Source organism: Triturus cristatus, chromosome 5_2 (genome assembly GCF_964204655.1).
Source record: "Triturus cristatus chromosome 5_2, aTriCri1.1, whole genome shotgun sequence".
Classification (NCBI taxonomy): Eukaryota; Metazoa; Chordata; class Amphibia; order Caudata; family Salamandridae; genus Triturus; species Triturus cristatus.
Window position 1 is genome coordinate 904219172 of NC_140588.1, and position 24782 is coordinate 904243953.

The 24782-nt window shown below is 43.2% G+C and overlaps 1 protein-coding gene across 10 annotated transcripts in view; it reads right to left on the reverse strand.

Annotated features, from left to right (window-relative positions):
• The window catches only part of SEPTIN6 (septin 6), a 170751-nt gene that overhangs the window by 55040 nt on the left and 90929 nt on the right, over positions 1-24782 (reverse strand). For all 10 annotated transcript variants that reach the window (XR_014962237.1, XM_085608060.1, XM_085608061.1 and 7 more), the window contains exons 3-6: positions 14429-14624; positions 11913-12099; positions 11287-11448; positions 1272-1368 (exon numbers count right to left, since the gene is read on the reverse strand). Coding sequence is in view for 9 of the 10 variants with exons in the window: in XM_085608060.1 (XP_085464186.1) it covers positions 1272-1368; positions 11287-11448; positions 11913-12099; positions 14429-14624 (642 nt within the window). In the remaining variant the exon portion in view is untranslated. The remainder of the gene's footprint in view (positions 1-1271; positions 1369-11286; positions 11449-11912; positions 12100-14428; positions 14625-24782) is intronic.

Sequence of the window (24782 nt, forward strand, 5' to 3'; positions counted from 1 at the left end):
ATGCAAGGCACGGCTGATCCTATGCTGTGGCGTAAACCCCAGAGTTACAGGAGTTTTGTTTTTATTTAGTTAGTGGTTATATAGTGCAAACCTAGTCTAGTTGATTATCAGAACACTTTATATAAGCTCTGGACATTTACAGAGCATTCAGAGTTTCAAAATAAAAATACATCCAGCATTGCATTTCTACACTTACATAATAGTACATGCACTGATCTATGTAGTTAAGAGGGTGTAATTAAGTGTTTGTAAGCTGTTTCTTTAAGGGATATTGTTTGAAATATCTCCAAAAGACGTTTTGGTCCTTGTAGGGCATTCAGCTCCTGGACTCAGAGCTTCTTCGGCATACCTGAAAAACTAAACCAATCCAGAGCAAGAATGGTGGTTTAGATTCTTTAGGACAGGACTTGCTTAGATAGCTGCAATTTTATCAGTGTACAAGCACTTTTGTGAATGGTCAGAGAGGCTGTAGCGCCCCCCCCCTCGCACTTCACAAGCCTCCTGGAAAGTGACCTAGTCTGAACTGGTCTGTCATGGTCTCCTATTCTGGTGCTGTGCCACATCTCCATTACAGGATACTTTAGAAGGCATCTGGTCTGAATAATTCATCCTAGATCGACAGCACGCTTTCTGATCAGATTGGTCGGGAATCCCAGTCATCATGCCTGGTATTGTATCTGTATCAGCCAAACTGTCTCTGGCTTTGCAGAATTAGGTACAGTTTCATCAGAAGCCTTTGGAACTAAACTCTTCTTCTGTTGCAGATTGTTTATCAAGACCACCCTGTTTTCTGGAAGCAGAAGGAGTAGGGGAGTGGCGGAACGCCAAAACCCCTGACGTTGAACATTAGCTTTGTGAAATAACTTACCATCAACAGCCTAATAAAAGTATATTTTATTTTGCATCTGATGCACAATGTGTTGAAAGTGAAAGGTGCAAATTGAGGATTATTATGTAAGCCGGGAACACTCTAGAGAGGTTTCCGTTATTTACTAGTTAAGGAAGCACAGCAAGAAAATAGAAGAAATTGCTCTCTAAAACTGTAAATATTTAACAAAATCTTTATCATATTTATTCAAAATTCTTAAAACTTCAGCAGTGGATCACAGTTACATCAACAAATGAAACAAAACTGAATTACAATGCTACACCAGTCACACAAGGTAGCCAATGTTTATGTGTGTTGTTACATGTGTAATGACATGGCGTGGACTCCTTGTAGACGGACAGTATGGATGATCTCACTGAAAGCAAGTAAAGACTGGGCCTACCTTGCACGGTTCCCCATGGATACTGGCGCGCCTTCATCATTTTATTCCCTATTTTCAATTCTTCTGTACTCCCGACGACTGCAAAGGGCAAATGAGCCTAAATAAAGGCAACCAAATACACTGCATTGTCATTTAAGCACTCAGTGGAGAAACAAAGGTTCTGGAATAACAGAATTTTTCTTTTTTTTTTATTCTGATGAAGAGAGACAGATGTATACACCTCCCAAACTTTGCTCCTTCACAAAAATAAAATCCCTAGAATTTTGGCGAAAAAGATCATGAAAGCGTAAAAATTGGCGATTCCACTGCTTATGTGTACACTTGTTAATGAAAATACATAAACTGTTGGACTGGCTGCTTGGTGATCTATATTCTTCAGTAATCTGCAAAGAACATGCACAAACATTTTAGGAATCATTTTTAAAAATATGCAACGGATTCGTAATTTGAAATAAAAAAATAAATTATATAGAAAAGTATTCAAACGTAACAATGTCTGGAAAAAACAAGTGTGGAATCTGGAAAAATACCACCCACTGGGCATTTTCCAATCACTCACCAGAGTCTATAACCTCAGTGATACCTGCACTCATAAAATGATGAAGGTGAATGACCAGAAATATTGGAATGCCCTCATGAGGATACGCATGGTGTTTGAATACTGAACGTCTAATGCAGAGAATAGTGGAACAGATTTTATAAACAACACATTCCAGCAACCTTCGTGTACAGAAACATGGGTCTTGTGGCAGAGTTAGCTTGTAAGAGGCTGTAAACTGCACGAATGCTCTAGTGGTTAAGGGCTACATCCTCGCCAAAAATGCAAAGTGATTATTAACTTACCTTCCTTCGATGGGACAGTGATACCTGTTACACCAAAAACGAGCATTGCGTGCCCCATGCAGAGATCAAATATCTCATTTCCAGTTTCCTCATGTGTTTGAACACCCTCTTCCCAGATCTTGGCGTGTGATCAAACATCTCATTTCCAGTTTCCTCATTTGTTTTAACCCCCCTCTTCCCAGATCTTGTGTTTCACAGTTCTGGGCTCGCTGTTCCATAGCCGGCTCTCTGCTGGAGCGAGAAGAGAGGAAGCCCACAGTTAGTAATGTTAAATAAAGCCGACATGAAGAGCCCCTGAAGCACCAAACAAGTGCAGGTCTCAATGGGTCTTCTGTTCGCCTCTTGGACATCAACGTTTCCATAGCGACGGCGATGACGCAGCGCTGTGTCAGCCTCAGGTCTCCTGGGAAGGGTAAAGTGAAAGCATTCGGTGCCCAGGCAAGGAGACTCCGTGCGTAGGGCACACAGCGGGTTTACTTCATCCAAAGGATGCCTTTAGAAAATAATCCACTGTCTACAGCGCTAATTATGGGAACTACGCTGCAAGTAATTGGTGAATAGATCGACGTTTTTACATGAAAGTAATCTTTGCCAAGAACCAACTGTCGGATGTACACATTCATACCTTCATCTCAACACATTTTTTTCTTGAATAAAGTGTCTTAAAAGAACGTGCTATTTTCTAAACAATGGCCACATGATAGGTCTACAAAGGTAAAAATCGGATTTGTGAAAATGACTTGTTAAGTTGGAAGAAAAAAAAAAAAGCGCACACACAACTACTCCATGAGTATATATTTTGTTGAACATACCAGACAGTACCATTTCCCTGGCTGCGGAAGTCTGGCTTGTGGGCTTACCAAGAAATTACAATGAAAAGATGCCCCTTCAAACTGCTCACGCACGCCTACAAAGCCCTACACAACACGGGACCAGAATACCTGAACAACCGCCTGACCAACCGCCTGACCTTCCACCAGACACCTGTAGTCGGCCTCACTGGCCCTCGCCACCGTCCCCCGCATCCATTGTACTCGAGCCGGAGGATGCACCTTCTCCCACTTCACTGCCAAGGCCTGCAACAACCTCCCCCATCCAGCTCTGAAGCTCCTCCTCCATTGCCGAATTCAGGAGCGGTCCCAAAGACCTGGATGTTCGAATAGCCCCTCCCCATGCAGCGCCTGGACACCCCTCCCCCCTCTCCAGGGGTGATTAGCACACTTTTACAAATACAGATTGATTGACTGATTACAGTGCACCCATTGGTTGCTTTTATGGTCATTCATTTGGTTATTTTTTACTCTAAGGTTTGCCATCACAATCTTTTGTAGGTCACTTTACTGGAGTCCTGTCACTATTCACTTTTACAACTACTTTTAGAGTCCATGTGTCCTCTAGCCGTCTCCCTGGTGTACTCGTCTCCTCCCATACTTCCTCTTGCTGTGTCCCACCCATGTACTTCTGTCCCCACACGCTACATGTTGGTCTTACCCTTGTGATTCTCCTGTTGTCTCTGTATTTTCTCCCTTGTGCTCGTCTCCCTCTCCTTAGTGATCCCTCACTTGTTTGTTTCTTTTCCCTTCTTCCCAACCGGTCATCCATGCCCCTACGCCATCCTATTTTTTTCTTCTTTTTTAACTCCCTTTTTTTGGGAGGTACAGCCCTAAACTCTGTTACACAGTCTGCTTTATAAATCAAAGCGCTTTCACGCCACTTCATTTGCATATTTTATTTATCGACCCATCTAGGATTGGTAAATAAAAAGAAACATTAAAAAAAGGAGCACGCAGAATGACTTATGTAGACACCTAAAAAAATGATGCGTCCAAGTCATCGCATTTTTATTTCCCCGCTGTAAAGGACATGTCTTTCGGCCGATGCTGTACAGCATGAACAAAAGGCATTGGCACAACCAATAGTTTTCAGACCCAAGACCTATTTGGCTTTGCCAGGGATTGTTTAACTTGACTAATATTCTCGGTTTTACTGTTGCTGCCAGCTAGCACTTATTGCCTAACATCGTCAGTGAATCATCGGCGAAGTTAGATCAAAATACAATTGCAAAAAGTAGATATCTTGAATGCAGGAAGGGCTTGTTTGCAAGTTTCAAAGTTCTCGAATACAATTGTGCATAATTCCAGGAAGAGTGAAAATTAACAGATAAAAAGAGCATGATGCCAAAATCTGTAACTTTTCATGAAGAATGGTCTGTAGTAGATATCGCTACATTCTCCAGTGTTCTCTGGTCACATTCAAACACAGACAACTTTGAAAGTTTGTTGGCAAAAACGCAGCACCCAGAGCCACCAACTAGAAGGAACTCACAGCATTGTTTCCAAGTGGACATGCCAGCGGGAACTTGCAGGTGGAAAATACAGTTAATAGAACAGCATATTACCAGGAAGTAGAAGTTTTCCAATATGCACGAAAATCAAAATTTGAGGACAGTTAATTCTTTCCTCCCAAAAACACAGTACCCATAACATGTGAAACTGGGATGTGGGTTTAAAAAATATATTTATCATGGTGTTTCAATAGCACCTCTAAAATCCGGGGAAATTCAAGTTCTCGTAATAAATGCCCTCTCGGGCACCATTCTCACACTTTTCCTGATCCAAAGAATCTTAAAATGTGGGGATTGCGTCCCCCAGAAGATAGGAATATGCCAAAAGCACTTGGACTCACAGTTTGCATTTAAATGCGACAAATAGTATCTGTTTTAGGTCAAAGAGAGCCTGGCCTCAAGTAAATCTACAGTCCGTTTAGAATGCTTGAAAAGCAGCAACCCAGAGGAGCTAGCTCAATGAGGTGTATATGTATACATTTTTTTTTCAGTAAATCTTTACATTCACGACCAAGAACACTTATGTATACACCCCCCCCCCCCCCCCCGTACAAATTGTACACCAGGTGCGTGGTTGAGCATCAACAAGGAGTGAGGAAAAACCAAAAACGTTAGCTTTGACACGTCTTCCACAGAAATTTGTCAAGTAGGATGTTAACATTTTTAGGGCCAGGTGGTAGTCTACATAACTGACGTTCCAGACCACATGACTGTCAATCAGACACAGTCCCACCTCCTTCACCACAGACTGCTTCCTGTAGAGTACTAGGTGTGCTGGTAACTTCCGGAAGAGTTGCGTTCTTCAGGAAACGAAACTATACTTTACCTCGCCGACACGCAGCTCAAGCCTGCTCGTCACACCACCCAGTCTATTTAGGACAAAGGATTCGGAGCCCATGTGACCTGCCATCTGTAAACTACCAGGACCAGTAAACGTTTGCCTGACCTATGACTCAAACTGTAGAGCCTGGTCAGCTACAGAAAGATGCCCTTTACATGAATGGATTTTTTTTTTTTTTTTACAGCTTTTGAGCTTTTAACTAAAAGCGCAGCTCTGACTGGTTCAGGGTTTACACCTTGGTCTATATATAATGTCCTCAGTGAGCCAGCCATTGTAGTCTGTCTGGACACCACAGGGCCCTGCATACTTCTCTTAGGGCAGTGGCTCATCTCCTCTTGATTTTTCTGCCAGATTTCTGTGCTCCCACCAGGTTGGTCCAACGTCTGATATCCTGCATGAATTATTACCTTCTGAGATGTGAAAAGACAGGGAAAAAAGCCCGCATGAGGGATGCCTCACGAGACAAGCCTGACCAGGAGCTTTGATAGCCCGAAAGGCCAGCTGGCTGGCGGACTAAAGAATCGAGAACTAACATTTGGGTCATGGAGCTACTGTTACCAGCCCATGAGTGTGCACCACTGCACACCCATTGTGTACCTATAAATTGGATCAGTTGCCTATTTAACAGTTCCAGAAGAACCCGGAGCTCCCGACCTCACCCCCAGAGTGAGTTCTGGCTAACTTGACTCAAGGACAGCATCCTGGTTCCAGAATCATCTGAACCGCACTTCTAGTCCATTAAGCTAGAAAAATATTGTTATTTTATGTTGTGCTGTGTCACATCACTTCCCAGTGGGAAGTGGTGAAGCAATTGGATCAAGCAGTTCGCCCTGTGAGTTCCACATATTTGGAAATTTCAACCGTAACTCGTAGATGCCAAAATATGGGCTTCTAAAAAATATGTACCCTCTGAGACTGGTCCACTTCTACAGATATAGAAGCTGCACGCACAACTAAACATGGCATCTAGTAGGCTAAGCTTCTAGCATTGAAAAACTATGCAAAACATTATCTGACATATTACAAGATATTGTTTTTCGAAGGGCGACCATAGACGCCACCACTAATCACTACAGAGAGCATGAGGGCAAGGTGGGCAGTAAATATACTGACTGGGAGGCATTCAATGTGGTCCTTATAGGTGCATGCTTGAAGTATCCATGGGGGTTACGGCGTCCCACCAAGACGTAGCCACACTAGAGGCGTAGATGTGGACAATGGAATAGGCAATCAGACAGCAGTGACTGGACAACCTGCTTGAATGGAGACTGAAGTATGGGGAGGCTCTACAGATCTCAGGGTCTGGTGAATACACATCTGGAAGGCGACAGAGCAGACGTCTGGCATGCCTCTTGACAAAGCGACCCAGAGCTTGACGGTGATGACCCAGAGGGGAGAGGACAGAGTACTACACCACACAGGCAGATCTCAATAGTATATTCACGGATTACCATACTACCTCGTAAGCAGCACCATCAGACCTACACAGAATATTTACTAGACTTTGTATGTGCTGCCAGTCTCTCCATATAGACTGACGAAGACAAGAAATAGTGGCACCCGTTACTGTGCAGAAGTCTGACGCACCTTAACACGGATAGCCGTCAATAAAAACTTTTGAGTTTGATGGCTTCCAGCCAAACTATACAAGACGCTTAGTGACATATTCGCACATAAACTAATTTATATTTATGACTCAGCCTGGGAGGTGGGTAAACTCACTTTAACATGAAGTGACTATAGACGTAGTTGCAAAACCAGACAGAGATAAATTAGATTGTACCTTATACATGTTCATCTATGATCAACTGGATTATACGATCATGAACAAGATCGTAGCAAACAGGGTTGCCGGTACTCCATATTTTCTGTCAAGAAAGGCTTTATTTCGGGGAACATCCCATCAGCCAACTTGAGAAGATTGTTGCACCTAATGGCAACCATACCAGAGGCAGTGCGAGCCACATCAGTGGCATCATAAGACATGAAAAAGCCTGTGACTCACTTCAAAGGGATTATTTGTACCATTTACTAGAGCACATGAACTACCCTGGAAATAATTTGTAGGATTTAGCTACTTTGGCTAATACCAAAGATTCTGGATGAGGGTCATCTCAGGTCAGTAGGAAGGGTGACCCGCCATGACTGCCCACTAGCGCTGTGGGCCTTTGTGACAGTGCCCTGGCCTTTTAAGTGCAGAAAAGGCCTGTTGAGACACAGACAGCAAGAACTACACTGCTCAGATGGGTACCACTCAACCCGGGGTCCAAATATAAGACAATTACTCGCTGCAGGGTAAAAAAATCTTAAAATCCTACCTGTGTTAGTCTAATATATTCTCATGTAATTTTATGAGAACAGCCGCCCTGAATCCAGCCACTATTTAAATCAAATATGGAAGTTGTTTTAGATTTGTTCAAGGCTTCCTATGATACTGAAAATGACTGGTAATTTTCACGACTCTAGGAGGCTCGGAAGCCATAGGGCTCAGGGTTGTACCGTACACATTTCCTAAAAGCATCATTTTGCTTTCAAACCGGACAAGTGAAAGTGGGAGTTTCAGGAGGATAACAAGGTTTGCATTATATCTGTTAGACCTGGCACCATTGGCGTGGGTCTCCCTTCCATTTTTCACTGTTGTCTCCTCTGTTTTTGCTGGTAATAGATGCTCTGGGCGCTGTGCCACTGCCATTCAGTGCCACAGCGCGAATGCTCCCTGTGTAAAGAGGACATGTGAATTGGTATATCCATGATTGGCTTATTTGGTTTGCCTGTTAGTCCCTAGCAGCGTGGCCTGTGTGTGCCCAGGGCAGGTAAACCAAATGCTGCTGGTGGGCCTGCAGCGCTGGTTTGTGCCACCCACAAAAGCAGCTTGTAAAGTGTGTCTCAGACCTCCCACTGCAGTGTCTGCATGCAGTCTAGAACTGCCATCTTGGCTGTGAAGGGCACCCACTTCCCAGCCTCTGAACCTTCCCTTGGCATCATGTAAACCACCCTTATGGTAGGGTGCATTGTATGTGTAAGGTAGGACATGCTTGGATGTGTGTAGCATGTCCTGGTGGTGAATTACACCCAATTTCGTTTTCCACTACTGTAAGGCTACCTGTTCTCCATAGGCCAGAATGGGAGGTTTGGCTATTACATTCTATAGTCCTAATTGACCCACAGAACATGGTAGAAAAACGAATTTAGCATGCCTGAGCTCAGAATATTAAAATACATCTTTCAGTGAAGTTTATTTTTATATTCTGTGTTTGAAAATACCACTTTTAGAAAGTAGGTATTTTCTTGCCTAAGCCTTCCAGTGTGCTCTGCTGTTGTGTATTGGCTGTCTGGAGGGACAGGGCAGGCTGAGTCAGACCTGAGTTGAATAGAGAGTTCTGCATTGGAGTATGGGGAGGGGTAGCTCCTGGACCTGAATAGGGCTGTGCCTGGCAAGGTGAATGCTGGCTCCACCTCCCACTGTGCGTCTGATGGCAGACCCCCTCTTTCTGAAAGGAAGGATGCAGCCTGGTAAACAAAGTGCACCAGGGCTGGGCAGAACGGGTTCTGGCTGGGTTCAGTGACTTGTAGCTTCTGATTACAAAGAATTTTGGGGTATAAATATCTGTGCTGAAACCCCTACAATTTGTATTGCTCCTGGACAACAAGAAGAACCTCTGTCCGTGTAACTGAAGGAATCTGAAGGAGAGGACTGTCCTTGTGCGCTGTTTCTTGGACTGGCTTGCAGTGGTTACTACTGGACTTGGAAGAAGAGGAAAAGGACTTTGAAGGAACTTTCATTTTTGCTACAGCAATCACCCAAGGGCTAGAAGAGAGCTAGCCTCCTGCTGGAGTCTCAGGCACATCAGACTCCACCACCAGCCTCCGGTTTCCTCCCAGCGAGGATTTCTTCTGCAGGTGAGGCTCCTGTGAGTTCCAGGGCCTCTACTTCTACTGTGGAGAAGAGGGTGCTGAAAATCGTCGCTAACGCCCGTTAGCGAGCCGCCGCAGCTGAAGAGCGTAAGAAAATCATCGCGCTGCTGCCGCTGAGTGCTCGCTACCGGAGATCATCGCATCACACGTTTGCGGGCTGCCAAATGCTCGCTAACGCCAAGATTATCGCATCGCATGTTTGCGGGCCTCCAAGTGCTTGCTAACCCAAGATCATCGCATCGAGTTCAGCGCTTCACGACATCGCAGCGCGGACTCCGAGCGTTCGCCATTTTCATCGCATCAGGATCGTCGCTCGGCGCATCATCCTCCCTTCGCCGCAAAGATTTCAACGCATCGCCGGCTTTGCGAGGAAAAGTTTGTCGCTTTGTCCTGCACACAGTTCAGCGCATCATCCTCCCTTGCGGCAAGGATTCAACACATCGCTGGTCACGCGTGAGGAAAATCATCGCTACAACTTCTTAGCGACATTTTTGTTGCTTTGCTACAGAATCCAGGTAGTTTGTGAGTAAAAGGGTCGCAGAGACCACTGCCTTGATCTGAACTCCTCTTTGCACACTTTGAACTATTTTTGCAGCATTTTAAGAGTAACCCTATTTTCCTAGTATTGTGGATTTTTACTGTTATTGGTCTTGTGGTAAGTCTATATATATAAAGATACTTATTTTTTATAACTACTTGTGTGGTGTCCCTTTGTAGTGTTCTTCACTGTGTTACTGTGTATGGTCAGAAATGCTTCACACACTGCCTCTGAGATAAGCCTAGCTGCTCGTGCTACGTTACCACAGGGTTGAGCAGGGGTTATCAAAGGGTGTAGCCCGCTTACTCTGACTTAGGAAGAAGGGTCCCTACTTGGACAGTGGCCAGCCATTGCCAACTAGAGACCCCCATTTCTAACAATATCTATGAATGATATCTTCCAGCCAAGGCTGTTCAGCAATTCTTCAGGGAAGAAACTGCCACAGAAGACATTAGATACGTTTTCGCTGAGAGTAAAAAGTTTATGTCACATGATTTTACTTCATTGAATTGTATGATCCCGATGGTTGTTAACATAAGATTTTAAAATACTTGCATTATATGTTGGGAGGGCTGATTAGGGTTAAAAAGGTAGGTGTAGAGTAGCACTGGAAACACTACAGGAACCACACACATAACGAGCACTGTGTGTCTCCAGCATCTAACTCTCTTATATTGCAGGACAACTGCAATGGGTGGCCTGACATTTTACTATAAGGGGGGGGGGGGACCTACATAGGCCTACAGCCTGCAAGGTGAACTCAGGCCCCCAACACTGGCTGCGGCACTCTGGGGTGGTGTAGATGCTCTCGCTCATGATGCTCTCGCAGACCACAAAATACTATTGGAGTCCTGCCTAAAGAGGAATGAAATAGAGGGCAGTTGCCCCAGAACTCCCACTGAGGTGTCTGCCTAGATATCAGGACTACACTGGACAGACAATGGGTGATGGGTCAACCTGAACCAGGTAAGGGGCATATTCACCACCAAGCACATTCCAAGAGGTTAGGTAGGAATTAAGGATCCATCAGGGCCAGTTTCTGGCATATACTGGGGTGGTGCGAGCAATGGTAGAGGTAACCTGAAAATTAGGATACATGGACTGGCCCGCAGGACAGTTTTTGCAGGATGACATTTTTACGGTTAGATTTTTAGGAAATTCGATATTGATAGCTATGCTCTGGAGTCTTAAGTTCTTCAAAGCATTTTAATGCAATCTAGGTTTTCATATGCGGTCACGGAAGATAGCGTTTTGATGAAGAGTAGGTGGATCTCCGAATATGAGAAGAATAAAGAAAAGCAAAACACCTGTGCCACATGCAGTCTTGGTCCTCAAGTCTAAATTAGTGTGTGTGGCAAAGTTACATCATTTAATGCCAAAAAAATTTTTTTAATTCCTTTCACATGAACGCCGATGCCTGCTTGTAGAAAACTCAGTGGCAAAGATGTGGAATCTAGATGGCACTAAATGCTCCAAGCTTAAATTTAAAAATGGATTCATGGTACTTTAAAAGTGCTAATTTGCTATTGCTTACGTTCATTGTTCCATTGATTTCCGCCACTGTTTCATCATCTGTGGGAAACTGGTAGATTTGTACACCGTTGCTGACAAGTTCACTTGTGATTTTTATCTTGAATTTTGTGAGTTCGCTTTTGGAAATAGCATCCGATTTGGCAATAATTGGAATTATATTGACCTAAAAAAAAAATTAACAAAAAAAAAACGGTTAAATAACTAAATTCAAATTGTTTTTCCAGTTTATAGAGGTACAATAATTCAACTGCAATAACTAATTTTAACATAGCACTTCTTTTGGTGCTTGCAAACCACGTGCTTCAAGTAGAACTATTATCCAATTTTGTGGTATTCAATTCACCAAGCTTGGTACAATAGAGGGCTGAGTTGGCTTTTTTGATATTGGAACTGTTTACACAGGTCAGCAGCAAACAGTTAACTCACTGACCCATCTAGTCAACTTATGAAGGTTTATACAACAGAATAGGTAAAAAAAAAAAAAAAAAAAAATTAGAACAGCAATTTAAGGCTTCTGTTAACAGTCATCCCCAAACTCACACCATAGCTGGGTTAAAACAAGCAGGGACTCAGAACATGGCAAATTATTCAATATTCACCTAACTAATTCAACTTCATTATCCTTACCTTACTATCAAGCTTCTTCATCGTCACTAGATCCAGTGATTTCAGCGAGTGTCCTGTAGGCGCGATGAAGTACAAGCAGGCATGGATCCGGGAATCATGGTAATTGTGCAAGACCCGCTTGATCTTCAACTCTTCCTGCAGATAGGACTCAAACTGGGCATCTATGAACTCAACGATGGGCTTATAGCTTCGAGAGAAGAAAAATAGATTAAGAAAAGTATTACGTCTTACGATTTTGAATTCCTACCTGGGAAATGATCATGAAATGGAAGGTTTCCCACACAATATATGCTTATGATAAGAACATTCCTAACCAGTAACTCCTTGATCAGCACGCGAAACTATGCGGTAAGAATGGCAACCTTTGGGGGTATGTGGAATCATTAACATGGTGATGAAAAATAAAGGCCACAAGGAACTTTATAAGGACACGTGGAAACTAAGGAGGCTGGCCCCTTTTGTGATAAAGGGAGGTGTTTGGACAACGTCCACTTCCTGTTGCTTGGGAGCTTGCAGAAACAGTGGGCATGTCCATCAACGAGAATGACTGATGGTTCTGGTCCTGATGCTGAAGGAGTTTAACACTAAGGGCCTAATTATGAGTCGGGCGGTCCATGGGACCGCCAAACCCACAGTAACAGTCTGGGACCGCTGCACCAGTGATCTGACTGCTGTATTAGGAGTACGGCGGTTGGACCTATAGAAAACCGCCATAATCGCCAGGGTGCCGCTGCGGCAGCGCAAGCGTATTACAAGTTTCCTCAACGCCAGTGGTCTCATGGCGGTTCTCGAGCCATGAAACTGCTGGTGGTGAGAAAACAAAGGGGGCCCTACAGGGACCCCACCTGCCCCTCTGCATGGGGCTGCATGAAGGGGGGCATATGTTGGGCCACCCAGAGTGCAGGTAGCCCTGTTCATGCATGGCATTGACTGCACAGTCCATGCCGTGCAGAAAGGTGCACAGGCGGACCCGCGGCGGTGCAGTTCTAAGGCTCACATAGGAGCCTTTGTACTGCACCGCCGCGGGACCACCACACCACCGGCTAGACCACAAAATTACTCACAATCGGGCGGGCGGCAGGCCTGTTCAGTGGTGTGGGAGTGGGGCGGTGGCGTGGCTGCCCGCTCCCACACCTCCAAATTCATAATCGGGGCCCAAGTCATCTAGGATACCCTCCCAGATCTAAACGTGTGACCTTAAAGTTATACACAGAGGCAATACATACAAAGGTTTTTGTGCACTTAAGTGAAACTTACATACTTAAAACAAATGAACTAAATTTGCCTCTGAAGTCAGGTAACTTCTTCAAAGACCAACAAAGATTCCTGGACATTGCCAGGGGCGGATTTTGCTTCATTCAGCCTCGGAGTCTATAAATCTGATTTCCCAACTAGATATGGCAGGGCATCAGCCGGAGGGGATTGGCTGCTAGTGGGGTACGTTTACTCGTGACTCAGCGCTATCCTTTGAACGGAGTGGCTATGGGTACACCAGCATTGGTGATTTTCTCAAGACCTACTCCATTCCCACAGAGAGGGAAATACGAGCATGCGGCAGTAAAGTGGTGGCTGCATCCCACTCATTGCCCTTGCAAACCCACATCATGATTCATTGAATAAAAATTTGTGTAATCTGTGGAAAGCAAAGCGCTCTTCAAGAGAACTACCAATATGGCGAAATTTACAGGGTTTGGAAAGAATGCTAGCGGTTGTCAATGCAAAATGAATAAGGTGTTAAACAATTTGCAAATGGATTCCCCATCCTGAAAGCACAAGTAAAACTACTCGCATAAAGGCAGAAATAAGTCCCTTTGTTCTATAGGAAATAAAAGGTTCACCTCCTTCATAGGAGTGTAGGTATAGAGATTTTTCTATGGGGGAAAAACGTTTATTTACCATAAAGAAAAAAACAGAAAAAAAACGACTTTGGCATAGTTCTGTCATTACTCCAGTGGACTGTATCCCATACTGATAATATACTCGAGTATACCTGAAAATATCGAATTTTTCATTATTTTTATGCATACTCGTTTAGGATTTGGGCTTTTATCCATCCCTAGAAATTGGCAAATGTACCCAAATTATATATGAAAGTCTAGGATACATACGTATAAACAATTATAGCCACTACTTTAACATTTGAAGTTGTGAATGTGCTATCAAGCAGAGAAAGAACACCTTGTTCAAACGCTGATCATCTTGGGGAGCGTGCAAACATCTGGGGCAGACCAAATTCCTTGAGGCACGAAAACCTAGAGGGCACGCAGAATTTTCTTATGAGGAAATGGCATCATTTAGAGCACACTGTACTGCTATGGGAACAGCAGGCAATGCGGAGTCTCCAAGGCATTCGTTTTTTTGCGGTGCAGGGAGAGGTTTAGAGAGAAAACCAACCATTGACAAATTGGAAAAGGGTAACCTTTGAATTGGAAGATTGACTAAGTCAATGAGGGTACTGTGAGTTGGTGCATCAAGTTATATTGTTTTGTACAATCGTTTGTTTGACGTCTCCTTACCTGTCTTCTTTGTTGATTTGGTCGCCGAAGCCCACTGTGCTAACAATGGTCATTTTTAGCCGCACGTTACTCTCGGTGAGGTCATACGTGTTGGATTTCAGCTGTACCCCAGGCTGCGAATGCGACGTCGGCTCACCCTCAAATTTGGTGTTAAATAAAGTGTCCATGAGAGTCGATTTTCCAAGACCCGTTTCCCCTTAGAATAAGAAAAACACAGTAAAAAACACACAGAAAATTGTTAGACTGGGCATGGGTTATCCTACAAAATATAGTCAGACGAAAGACCGGGGCAAAGAAACAGAACAATTTCAACCCAACCCTCCTCCCAGGGTGAATACAACACCAGCCCGTCAAACTGACCGGTAGAAATCCAATGTCACGCCTGCAATGGTGTTCACAATAGAGATATTTGCACATCATTTAAAGCGCAAACCTGCCCCATTGCCTCTCTGGCCCCTCCATTTCCACACTAACGCTACTTACTTTCCTCCTTCGCCCAGGGCCTCCCGCACCTCTTCAACCTCCTAGGTCCTCTCCTCCCCTTTTGTTGCTGTTGTACTCGGGGACACTGAAATTGAGATTCTGCGACTGGATAATTTTTTGCCCATAATCCACTGTCCGCTACATAATTTGCCAATTTTCATAAAATTTAAAAAATATTTTGCTACTCTACACACCACTCTATTAAAGGGACCTTGCAGTGAAGATAAAAGTGCAGTTTCTTTTACCCAAGCGTCCATCTCCAACAATAGGCATTCTAGAATGTTCCTTTAGTTGATGACGTCTGCTGGGGTTTGAGACTGACATCATTCACCTGAGGACGTGCGAGCACATTCACTTTTAAAACCTGCTTGCAAAACCTGAGCAGACAAAAAAGCTGCTTGTTTTAGGACATCACAAATTTATTATTGTTGGGGTGGATTAAAATTAATTTTTACCTCAGTAGAATATGCACAATGCCAGCTGCTTCATCCGCTAACAATGCAACAAGGCTTATGTAGTAAATCTTTATGCAACGCAAGAGCGCTTAACACAAACCATACCAATCTTTGCTTCGTCAACACAGAGGTACACTCCCATACTGAGACGGTCAATAATGAATATTATGGAACATCCAGATCATGGCAACAATATCAACTAAATGCCTGCCACCTTTTCACCTCACCTCCACTGTCCAAAAAATAATCAATTTTCTTGATCTCTGCAATTGAAAAGTTATCTTGACAAACCACTTCAAAACAGAGGAAAGAGGGGGGAAATTCACCTCGAGTCATTTAAATGAAATGAATGCAGCAGCTGCTGGGCCGGGAAATGCTTTTAAAGCGCATATTATCTAAATTAATTAATAATTAAATCACACTACAAAATCTCACAGTGGAGGGTAGAGCTAATATGAAGTGAAGTCTATTATAATAAAGTAAATTTCTTTTCAATAACACATCAATAGCCAGATGCTGCTGTATGGAGCTTAATTTTGTAGAGCAACTATAGCCCTAAATAATATTTGCTTCCAATTGATGAGCATAATTCAACATGTAGGATCACGGATTACAAATTTCATTTTACAATGGATAGGTACTGACAGTGTATGTAACTGTATATAACTATATGTGACTGAAGATATATCAGTTAAGAAAAAGGAAAAAGTAGCTCAAATACATTGAGAAATAGTAACCTAAAAACAGTTTACTAGTTATGTGGAAATAGCCGGACGGCCTCAAATCCAAAAGCGTGTTTCATCGTTGATTAGGCCTTTTATTGGATTTATTTCCTCATATCAATTTTTTTTCAATAATTGTTAACTGTCCATGTCATCTAACTTTCCAATGTCTTCTCAATTAGTCTTAGGATGTAATGTTTAAATCCGTTATCTGCCTTCATTTCAGATTTCTTCATTTTATAGTTTTCCAGTTACTTTGGTGGTATGTTTCACACTGTTTAGTTACGGTGTAATGTCTGTCCTTCCTTGTCCCCTCTCTTATGTGTTTCAGTATTCCTTTGCAAGGTATGCATATCGTACTACTGAGGTACAGTAGTCAGCATGAACATTTAATTATATAAACCACAAAGTTTCTGTTGCATCATCACTTTAAAAAATTTCGGTTCTTGTAAAGTCTTATATTCTTTCATGTCCATAGTTATTTTGCCTGCTTTGCAATGCAGGCATTCTCTGAAACCCATTTGTATCGGTCAGCCATATTTCTTAATTTGTTTTTGAAAGCAACTCTGCACTAGTTTGTCCTTTATTAAAGGTGCTCTTCTTTATAATAAAATTATTTCCAATTACCCTTTTCCCTAGATATGGGTTCCTCTTTAGAATCCTCTTTATTTTCTTTGCCTCTGCTATATGGGTTATCATTCTTACTTGGCCGTCTCATTTTATAGTTTCTTTTTTTCATCTTTTCTCCTTTTTTAGTGATCAATTACTAGGCACGATCCCTCGGTTTTGCTTAAAATCTTTTATTCTCGCAGGATATTTGCTTTCTGAAAATTTTCCACGAGTTTCTGTACTTTTAATTCAATCTTGTCAACAGTTTTGTCGTCAGATAAATTCCGTGTAAGGAATGCTCTGCTCTATATTTTCTTGATGGAAAATTCATAACATACGGTTGTCATTTTCTTTCGATATAGGGTGGTTTGTAATTGACCATCTTTGATGAAAATGTTCATTTCAAGGTATAGTATTCCTTTTTCACTCAGCTCTTATGTGAAGTGCATGTTTAATTCATTGTTGTTCCGGGTATCAAAGTATTGTTTAAACTCTTGATATATGCAGTCTCATTTCAAGATAAGATTAATGAATGTTAGCTATAGTATAATTTTGTTCACGTATTTCATAATTTTCTTCCCATGCCATCTTTTTTTCCACCAGCACTTCGAGAGGAGGAGATTCCCATGGCTGCTCTAAATTGGTTTGTAAAGTTGATGGGTGAATAGAACAATGTTTCCATCATGTCGAACATGTTGCATATTTCCATAAGTCAATGTTTCTTCGATAGAGAAGTATTCGTTTGCATTAAGAAACTACATTCCTAGTCTTGAGCTACTAGCCATCTACCCACAGTATAGTTTAAAAATATGTCAAAGTCTGTTGTTGCTCTCAAGTAAAAACTCCTATCTTTCACTATCGGTGCTAGGAAACAGCCAATAATCTGCTGATGTCTTCAGGAAGAGGGACCCTTCCGGTAAAATTATGTGACGTTTCAGTGGATTGTGTGTGTTCTTTTATACTTTTGACAGAAAATATATCAAGAGTGTTACCGATGTTTTACTCAGATATTTCAACTCAACCTCATTAAATAATCCAATATCTTCCACAGATTGAGTTGGTCTTCCCTAATTTATTTTATTGAATTATTCAGTTTTGCTTTTTTGTGTGAATTCTTTGTTCCTCATTACTACAATAGTGACCCCGGTCGCCATTTTTAATTTCAATCGCTTTCTATGATTCTATACAAGAGCTGCTATCCTTCATTAAACTGTCTTTGTTTTATGTCTGTAACCATGTATTTTCACTTTTTCCATCTGAAAGTGCAGGGCAGTAATTAAGCTATTTCTTTTGGATTACGTTTCCACAGTTTGTAGGTTATAATACTATACTTAATACTCCAGATTTCCTCATTTAAATCTTTGTCATTCCCAAGTTTGGCTGATGTCTGCACATTATTTACATCAATCTGTACGTTTATATCTCCATCTACTTCACCTTTTCTCAAGTTTTTAGTTTTGTTCATTTTGGAGGTCATATGAATTTGAGGATTTCTATCTGTGTATTTATACAAATCTATCCTTGTATTTACATAATTCAGATGGGTACAGGGATAGAAGTGTAATCCTTTCTCCAGAACAGATTTCAATTTCTGTGAGTTCCCTTTCAGATAGATTTGATGTTTTAGTAGGGTCTCACCATGTCCTTTTCTAAGTGGGATTTCAACTGTTTCATTAGTGTCTTGGATTGTATTCTTTCCCTTGTCCCCCTTCCTCTTACCCTGCATTGTATTGTGCCTCTTTAGTCTGTGCCTGGTGTAAAAAAAAAATATATATTTTTTTTTAAACGCTTGTCAATTTAGTGATGCTGCAATCACTTGTTAAAAGGTCTTTCCCGTCACTTACTTCTTGTTTCAATCAGCTTGATCCTTTTATAGTCAGTTTCTATTCTTGTTTTGTCCAATGAGCCTCTCTTGTTTTAGATTGTCTGACCTCTTCCCAAAGGTGTCGTTTTTTTCTTGTCCACAATCTTTTTCAGAAATTAATTTTCTGTTTCCTTTCATTTACTTCATCCTCGTGTCTTTTTAAACTCGTCAACATCGAATTTTAGATTTGCTACTTATCTTTTAGATTTAATGGTTTAATTTTCTTTAAACATTACATTTTGTCATTTTGTATTCTTGTCAACTCTTAACGTCTGTTTGATCAATATCCCTATTAGTCCGAATGGGTCTTTCATGTTATCTCCTCATACTCTACAACAATCCTAATTGCAAAGAATGAGAAATATCCTCAATCCCCAGGACAGTGCATGGTGTATGTCTTTGGTTAGGGACAATAGGTCTCATCATTTATGGACTGATTTTGTATCTCAAGTTGGAACATTTTTCGTATGATTGGGACAGGCAAATTTCGTTAACAATCCGTGCCAGGATATTTTGACTGCCACAACTTTCACCTTCGAATAATTCCTCTGTCTTCCAATTGTGCTGCGCCAATGTGGCCTCCACTGTTAAGCATCGTTAATGTGGTCTATTACATTGCAATGATATGGGATATTATACCTGTCGGCAGCTGTTACCCTTCTGTCTTTGTTGTTCGACTGAAACTCAACTGTGTAACATAACACTTTAATCCACAAACACTCTTCCAGTTGCATCCGTTCAATAGTTCTCAGACTGCACAATTGCACTTGAAGGAATCCTTGCCTCGTGGGAGTTGGCTGGCTCCGTGTCAGCCTCCAGTCTCACACTCTTCGCACCTCAACCACTCAGTTTAGGGTTTCCTCACTAATTCCAACGCTGAATGGGTGGCTGCAGCCAGCCAAGTTGTGTAGGAGAGTAGGATCTGCACTTGTGTTGCCCCCACTTTTTTTCTGATGTATACACTGGTTTCTGGCTATAGTCTGGCTGGGTCCCTGCTAATCAGGGCCCCAGTCTAACTGATCTCTCTAAACAACTTGGTGTGCATATTAGATGCACTAGTGATTGGATACTGTGGTACCTTATGAGCACCTAGTATATGGTACCTTAGGTACCTAGGGCATTGGTACTTCACAGGCCTACCAGGGGCTGCAGCATGTATTATGCCACCCCTGGGAAGCATTCACAATCTGACACCACAGGCCTGCTACTGCAGCCTGTGTGAGGTAGTGTTAGCACTCCTCACTGAGGTATAGGTTCCTATATCTCACCATACACACACATATAAACCTATCAGTCACCCCTATGGTAGGCCCTATCAATCCCAAGGGCAGGGTGCTTGGTTTACTATGTGAGGGGGTGCTTCTGCCTGAGCAGGACCCCTCTGCAGCTGGCAGAGTCTATTCTCTGCTGCTGTTTGTGGATGCGGTTAAACCATATATTCTCAAGTGCATTATAACCTCGCGGTAAATGCCAACTTTGGAATGACTCCATCAAAACATGTCGTGTTTGGTGTCAATCAACTTGGAATCCTACGCCCACACCAGTAACTGGTGTGGGAGTAGGATCCCACCCTTCTAGAGGGGACGACATGTACCCACTGTACTACACGGTAGAAATCTTCTAGAGCCCTGGCATCACAAAATGGATGCCACCAGCACAGACACCGGGCTGCCCTCCTGCTTCTGACCGAAACTTGCAGTGGAGGGAGCCCAACAAAGGGTTTCCTGTCACAGGGAGGTGTCACCACCTCCCAGACAGGATTTAGTGTATTGGAGCTGGGTGGGTGCACTCTTAGAGTGCTTTGAAGTCCTGCACTGGGGGAGCAGTAGGCTCCTCTGTGCATATGCCAGCTCAAACCGGTTCAGGGGCTACCTGCCCCTGCTCTGGCGCGAAACTGGACAAAGGGAAGTGGGTGTAACCACCCACTACCCGGACCCTCCTAGAGGAGTGGTCATAGAGCTAGTCCCTCCCATCTTTTCACTATAAGATACCAAAGCTTGCCAATGCAACTTAGATTACACCTGGACGACGCTCTACTAAGAAGAATCCTGGCCCTTCGACGTTCCACTATCTCTGGAAGACTGAAGAATCTCCCTTGGAGTCAAGGAGTGACTCCCCTGCTTGGCAGGCACCAAAACTCTTCTACGGTTGCAAACTTTACCGCTCCCGCCGGAGCCCGAAGTCCCTGCTTCCCCTGAAGCGGAGTTCCTGACCTCTCGACAGCCATTTTGAGTCCCCAGCGAAGCTGTGGCATCTGGACCCCACGAGTGACGAGGAACAGCAATACCAGGGAACCGTGCACTGATTTCGAGTGCAAGCCCTAATCTACGGCCAACGAAGTTGTGCTTTGGACCACTTGTTGTCCAAGTCCCTAGCAGGTCTAGTACCGAAATTCAGCAGCCTACCTCGTCCCGAGTGACCGTGGGCTGTTGTTAAACTTTTCCTGCAAAGGCGTCTTCGCGGTTGCTTGCCCGTTGGATAGTAACTCTCCTGAAGACTTCCACCTCGACTTCAAGGGCTCGCCAGGTTGCTCTGGGCCTACCCTCACTTACCCTCGCTGGGTAAGTCCATCAGACCTTGCTGGTCTGCACCATTGCCAATCTTCACTCTACACGAGACTTGCGGCTGCCAAGGCTTGTTGGCTCCAATCTGGGTGCCGACACCGTCGACAGCTGCAGACGTCGTGGGACCCCCCGAATCCAGCTGCTGGTCATTGTCTAACCTTCCTGGACCTCGTGAGCGAAGAGACAAAACACCATCATCGACCTGAAGAGACGCGACAGCTGTGGTCATCCATCTTGCTGGCCACCGGTCACTGGCAAGTGAGTCTGAACTCTGTCCCCTCAATTTCTAGGTCTTCTGCAACTCCAATCCATAGTCGGATTCGAACGGACACCTCTCCAGTCGTCACAAGCAGCAAGTCTTCAGTGATCTCCATTGAAAACAGCATAGCGACCCGACACCAAAGGACACCTATGCACCCGGCTTCCCTGGGTGAGGTAACTCGTGCACTCCGGTGCCCAAGTGTGTGTTGGCTCTCGAAATACTTACCCTGTAAGTTGCTTGCCTGTTGACTTTTGCAAAGTGCCCTAAAACTGTAATTTACAAACCGCGACATTTGCCACTGAAACGTATAGAAAACCTGCGTGTGTGTTTAGACACTGCACGCGTCTCCTGTGGGCTGGCTACCTACCTGCTAACACTGCAGAAGTGAAGCAACAGCGATTCCGAAGGCCCTAGGCCTCTTCATTTTGCTAGTCGAGTTTGTTACACCTTTTTTTTTTAGTATATGGTCTGGTACGCCCCTAGGGCTACAGCCATATTTGTGCTTAATTTATTGAGAACTGTTGATCTTTTGAATGTTTACCTGGCTCTAATCTCATAAAGAGATTAGTAGAGTATATTTAGAAATAAATACATATATATACCTGTGTGGTGTCTTTTCATTTGGTAATTCAAGAGATTATAAGGTAAAACAAGCTGCTTTACATTCCTCAGAGACTTAGCCTGAAGGCTGCTCTCCACAGCTACCACTAGGATAGCTTTCTTTAAAGGTTGTCTTAAACCTATCTACCACAAGAGTCGAATTGGACTGGTGCAAGGTGGCCACTATAACTAGTGACCAGCATATGCCAGGCCAACTTCTCACAAGTAGTCTTCCTTTTTGTTTGGTTTTTTGTGTGTTGCCGTGCTCGACTCTGTGCTAGTGTCTGCTGAACAGGTGAACCACTCTTATTCACTATTGTTATTGTCACAAAGAATATGTAGTTGCCACTCGGTAACAGCTACTACACAATGTTTATTTATGCACCATTGGCTTGCTCACATTCACCATTAGCAGAGTTTTTTCCTTTCACCTCTAAATAGTGAAACCCATTTACCCAATTGTGTAACTCCCAAGGTCTTAAGACCCCTCTTCACTCCTCCTCGACCCTCCTGAGACTATGTCTTCAGCGCCGGGACACCTCCGTCGGAGGTAGCTGCGCGCTCTACAAAATTCAAAATAAAATAAATAAATAATTAAAAAAGTTTTGGTTTGTAAAATCCAGTTAGCATTCTTTCTCCTGTCATTTTACATTTCTGTTGGCTCATGTCCAATTCTTAATCTTTGTTATTTTAGTTCAGGTTTTAATTTGCTTCACCTCTTCGAGAAATACAACCACAGATTATCATCCTACTTCACTACATCTCCCTGAAGGCAACGAGAGGTACATGGCAGACCTTAATTCAAGGCTAGCAGCTTGCATTTGGTGCCTGGAACCTAATGATACCCGTGTGCGAAAGTATGGTCATTGTGTCAGAACATCAGTGTTTTGTTAACAGAGACAGCGCTGTTTGCCCCCAAGGAAAACAATTATGCACTACTGGTGGTTAGCACAGCTCACTCCAGCATATTGTGATTTAGTGGTAGCTTGCTGTGTTGAGTCACTGCTGTATGAAATACAAGCTTTGCTTTACAAACCAGCTTAACCACTCACTCCAATGGACATGTGTAGTGCCTGTGAACAACCATCTTACTGCACTCCGGTAACATAACAGGTAGCACAATATACTATACAAAGAGGCCATAATGATTTTTAAAACCCTAGTGGTTGAAGCGGTCTCAGTCAGCAGGCCGCAACGCGTGTACATTAGAAGATAGGTTGGGATCCTCGTGATTTTAATTTTGGATGTTTGGACTTATTAGATTGCAATTTACTGATAGGTATCTTGCTGTGCTGCGTCACTCATAGAAGCTCCTTCTCAACTTTACTTTAACAACTCACAGTTTTTCGAAACTTGCAAACGATTTGTCTTTTCCAGAAGAACCATCAACTGTCAGAAATGTCGCTAAAAAGCGAATAACTGACAATTCTGGGCTTCTAATGACCGTAAGCACAGGTCTTCTTTTCGGATTTGGTTGACAAGGGAGGAACATTCCCTGTAAAAAAAAAATGGTTTTAACGTATGAACACCAAAGAAAAGTCTTTTTATTCAAACATCATGGCTGCCCGATTTTCTGATTTGGCCTGCTAACCTAGCCACGACTTAAAACTTTGAAAGCAATAACACTGCATGATGTGAAGGGTGGCTCCCTAAAGTGTTCTGAAAGAGGTGCAGTGGTGTACCTGTCCAATCCGACTGCACTTCGCCAGTGCTAGGAATACAAACACCAAGCAAAAACAAATTCCCAACAATCAAAAAATGAAGTAGAGGCTCACTGAGGCGTCAAAAATAAACTTTAAGCACTTGCTATCTTAGAACACCACATGCTCTACCTAGTTAAGCGTTTCGTGAACAGAAATGAATGCCCATGATTGCAAGAGGAATGTACATTAATGTGCTCAAACAAGCCCGACGTTTACACTCCTAAACTTGAGATGCTGGTAAGTTTTCATTCTGTGAGATATCACGTGATGTCCAATTGTGGATGACATTCTGAAGACCCCAATAGGCGTCGGGAAGCAAATTCCACATTGGCACTATTCCGCTTCGAAAGGGACAAGCGCAGCCGCTTGTGAGCACCATCACGAGCACGGACATCAGCTTTCATCCATAACTTACCAAACACAGTAAAATGATAGACGGAGCGCTGAAACTTTCCAGACACTCACCCCCAGTCACTGGTCTGGGTTTAATCCATCATCGTTCTTCTGCTCACTAAGCCACCCACGTCTGGACCGAACCATATGCAAATCAGTCTTCACTCCTGTTTCTCATGGGAACAGTCCAGCCCGAACTGCCTGGCCAGGCCCTCCCTGGACTGGAAGCGAGCATCCTGGGACCGGTTTTGGGGTAACACCCCTCATCAGCCAGATTAGCATGAATCCAGTGGCACGGCACAAACTCGCTGCTTCTTTCTGCTGCTCAGATAGAGGCTTACTCGGGCGGCAGCTTCCTCAAGATGAGCAGTAGCGACCTGCTGCTATCGTCCTCGTTGAGAAATCTGACCGGGAGGTGGTCTAGCGTACGATTTTCCTTACTCACTAATTTAACGCAGGCAAGCCGCGAGAGGAAAAATTCTGCTCCCTGCCGCTACGCAGAGATTTTCAAATCTCCGCGCTCAGGAAAAAACTGCGTGAGCGGAGCAGAATTCTACACCCAGACCTACCTTTATACATCATAAGTAAACTCTACATTTAATCATACTACTCTACAAAAAAAATTAGAAAAAATAAATCAAAAGTAATAAAATTCAATCAAAAACAAGAACACTGCAGCACAAAAACGGACAGCGTTGC